Source organism: Mesocricetus auratus, unplaced genomic scaffold (genome assembly GCF_017639785.1).
Source record: "Mesocricetus auratus isolate SY011 unplaced genomic scaffold, BCM_Maur_2.0 contig_4795_pilon_obj, whole genome shotgun sequence".
NCBI classification, from domain to species: Eukaryota; Metazoa; Chordata; class Mammalia; order Rodentia; family Cricetidae; genus Mesocricetus; species Mesocricetus auratus.
Window position 1 is genome coordinate 72,787 of NW_024431893.1, and position 3,810 is coordinate 76,596.

Here is a 3,810-nt window from a genome sequence, read left to right on the forward strand (position 1 = left end):
TCTTCTTCTCCCAGGGAGCGCCAGGGAGCCACAACCCACAGCTTAAAAGACCTTGGGCGGCCAACCCCAGTATGCCACGAAGTATGCCACGTGGAACATGAAGATAGGTCCACATACATGGAAGCAAGCCTGATATCCAGCCTTAACCAAATACAGGTGTTGTTTATCATAAAGAGCACCTGCTATTGGGCTAGCAGAAGGCAAAAGCCAGCACCATCTTAAGGGTGCGTCACTTTTCGCCTCTCTACATTTCCCCTTTTTTGTTTTAAACACAACAGGCAAGAGTAGAGGTCTAATCTCTGACATAGACAGGGACATTGTACTGATTTCTCATTTCGTGTCATTCACCCAACCATCATCAGACCCGTCCGATACCCTTTTTTTCAGAGGCATGACGTTTTTTGGGTACCAACCTGCATGCAATCAGACGTGCTCTTGTCTGGGTCACTGTAAGTTGACACAGAGTGCAGTGCTTTCCCTCACATCCTGAGCACAATTAATCAGCTCTTAAGGTAGCCAACCATGCCTGGTGGGACTGTCCTGCTTCAATATCGGTAAAGGCCTGAATGATCATGGCTGTGTTGCATCTTTGTGTGACTCTAATCTTATATAGAAACCACAAGCACACCATGGAGACCAACACCAAGAGACCTGTTAATGCTCCTATACCCGCGTACTCCTTAAGATTGTTCATTGCAGAAGTCAGCCAGGACGATAATCCTGATGCAAAGGAAAGGTCCACTCTGGTGGAATTCACATGGACCACTGCCAGCTTCAACTCCTTCAAAGTATCTTCAAATTTAAGTGACCAATTCTGTAAAAGAAAACTGGACAAGTACTTAGACAAATTTGCAGCTTTTGTAAAATTGGCATACTGAACAGATGACATGCGCAAGCCAAACTTCTCCAATCACTAGGTCTCCTTGCTGATCCTGGAGCACAGGGAAAGCAAGCCACAATTCCATACGTACTTGCTTCCATGTCCCTGGAAAAAGGTACCATTCAGTGCATGAACCCTGAGTTGGCTGTTCCGCTTCTGCGTATGGTGGTGGAGCAGTAGATCTACAACAGCCCTATACTGTAATACCTGTCATAGTTTTTTCCTTTTTTCCTTCAAGCCACTTGCATGGCTGGTAGACTGGGTAGCATTTAATGAGTACAGGGGTAAAGCGACTAATAACACACTGGCTGTAATAGATTCTAATTAGGGCATTAACTGGCTAAAATAGGCCCTGATGGTGTGAGGCAGCTGGAGAAAGCTGAGTAGCATTAGTAAGGTAGCGATTCACAGACTCAAGCTAAGTGATTCCATAGAGACTGGATTTAATGAAGGATTGAGTGTGGGGAATAAGGATGGATGAGGTCCCTACCATTCTGGGGAGCTGACTGATGGCCAGCGGACCCCGGCTCAACTCCCAGCACCCACATGACTGTTTCTTATATGATGTTGACTGCTTCACTAATCGCAGTGGGAAAAGACATTTCAAAGCCTGCACTGAGGGAGGGGAAAGCAGAACATTGACCTCAGCTGGTCTGTGCTTCTGCTTGTACAGTTTCCTTTAATGGAAGACACCCTTGAACAACAGTGGAGGCTTCTGGGTACAGAGAAATTAGGCGCATGCAGCCAGGCTAGTTTCTGGAGATTGAAGTCATTGATGCTCAAATTGGCTACACCCGACTGCATGGTTTGAGCCAACCCATCTGAGCCTGCCCACCTCTACCTGCAAGGAAGACGCAACGCCCAGACTCTTCTTTAAGCAGTTTATTCAGGAACCTTAAACAATCTTCTTCTCCCGGGGAGTGCCAGGGAGCCCCAACCCACAGCTTAAAAGACCTTGGGCGGCCAACCCCAGTATGCCATGTGGATCCTGCAGATAGGTCCATGTATGCGGAAGCAAGCCTGATATCCAGCCTGAACCAAATACAGGTGTTGTTTATCATAGAGAGCACCTGCTATTGGGCTAGCAGAAGGCAGAAGCCAGCACCATCTTAAGGGTACAGGACTTTGCAGCTCTCTACAGGGTACCACTGGCACCGTGTTCCGATGTTTCTAGGCACTTGATCCACATTCGTCTTCAGCTGCTGCCATGTAGCACCCACAGCATCCCCAGAGTCCACAGTTGCAAATGTGCAAACCCCAAGGGGTTCTTCAAAGTGCTTCGGCAAGGCAAGGCCCTGGAGGAGCAGGAGGCTCCCCTGAATCCTCCCACCCTATGGGGTGAGGAGCTCAATGGTGACTGCACTATATTGCAGCCCTTGTCTGAATAGATCTTCTCATCCTTGGGTAAAAATATCATTTCATCTGCCACTCTGGAGACGATGTTTTCATCGACAGCATCCCCCTGAGCCCGCATCTCTGCCCGCACACACATCTTCGCGCGTCTGTACTCCAAGGGAAGGAAGGGGATAAAGTAGTCGATGAGGTTTCTGTCTATCAGCCCACTGTGCCACAGAACACAGTGCTTGTTGTTGAAGACACCCACGGACAGCACGGGCTCCAGGTCCTTCAGCTGGATCTCTTCCCTCTTCCTTCTTGCCCGTCAGAAGTCCAGGGTCGTCTTAGTAATCAGGTCCCTGCCTGCATTACTGTGGAAGATGAAGATGGCTATCCGGTAGGAAATCACATCCACCTGCTCATAGTAGTCTAGGAAGAGCTTGATCGCATTGATGATCCCAGGATGCAACTTATCCATCTCGTCTCCGATGAAGACGGAGTTGCCACATGCGCTCATGTTGCCTCGGATCCACTTCTGGAGCTGGTCCTCGTACAGTTTTATCTGCTGCTTGTGAGGAAAGTGCAGAGTAGAGAAGAACAGGTGAACAAAGTTACTCTTCAGGCCTTTTGGGTGAAGGTTTTCAGCCACAATCTGGCTGACAAAATTCTTGCCTATGCCAGCCAAGCCGTGCAAGGAAAGAGTCAGTGGTTTCTTGGTTTTTTTATTGTTCCTGAAGCCTGTCAGTGCCTTGAGAATCACTTCGGTGGCGAGGTGCTGTCCAAACAGCTTCTCCTCCAAGTCCATCTTGAGGGCCGACACGTTGAGGGGCCGTTCCTCATTGCAGCACTCGGTGAAGCGGCAGTACAAGTCAGAGTAGGTCAGGTAGCTGGTGAGCACTAACACAGCCACAATGGCGATGCCCATGCTCACTGGCTCAAACGCTGCCGCCACACGGGTGGCCAGCAGAGCCCACAGGACCGCGGAGCCCCCCATTCATTAACATTTTCATATACCCCAACCAAAAAGGAGGAAATGACAACAGACTTCTTTATCATAAGACAAAGAAGAAACAGATTTTCTTCCTCAATTCTCCAAACATCTAGTAAACACACTTTAAACTAAATCTCTCATTATCTAGTATTGAGTTTAAGAGTAACCATACCACAGACCAAGTCTCTTGTTATTTAAGTAGCCTTGCATGAGACTTTTAGGTCTTATGACTTTAATTTGATTTGGAAGATTAAAGATACTTTTGAAATCTCTGAATTTGATCCAAGAGGAAGTAGAGCCATCTCTGTGGATTTTTAGAATGAAAAAGGGGGTATTCTGTGTTAGTGTGAGTTGGTAAGTCCTGATTGGACATGTTAGCCAAATATTGAACTTGGATAGTTGGACCTTGGTGTGTTGTCTCCGGAATAAGTCAGCTGTCTAATAAGGAACTAGACGTAAGGGACTAGCATTAGGATTGTGATCTAGCAGTTTTTATCCAGGGAGAGAAGGGGGTAAATGGAAAAATCTGTCAATACCATGTTTTCCAATCTTGAGTATATTAGAAAACCCTCCATTCCTACCAATTTGTTTTAGTATTGAATCT

At 47.1% G+C, this 3,810-nt stretch overlaps 1 protein-coding gene across 1 annotated transcript; it reads right to left on the reverse strand.

Annotated features, from left to right (window-relative positions):
* Positions 1-2,075: 2,075 nt before the first annotated feature.
* Positions 2,076-3,316, reverse strand: LOC121138267 (torsin-1B-like). The gene is given in 1 exon segment (XM_040741014.1): positions 2,076-3,316. A coding segment is annotated over 1 exon segment (1,134 nt). The 5' UTR covers positions 3,210-3,316.
* Between the last annotated feature and the right edge of the window lie 494 nt (positions 3,317-3,810).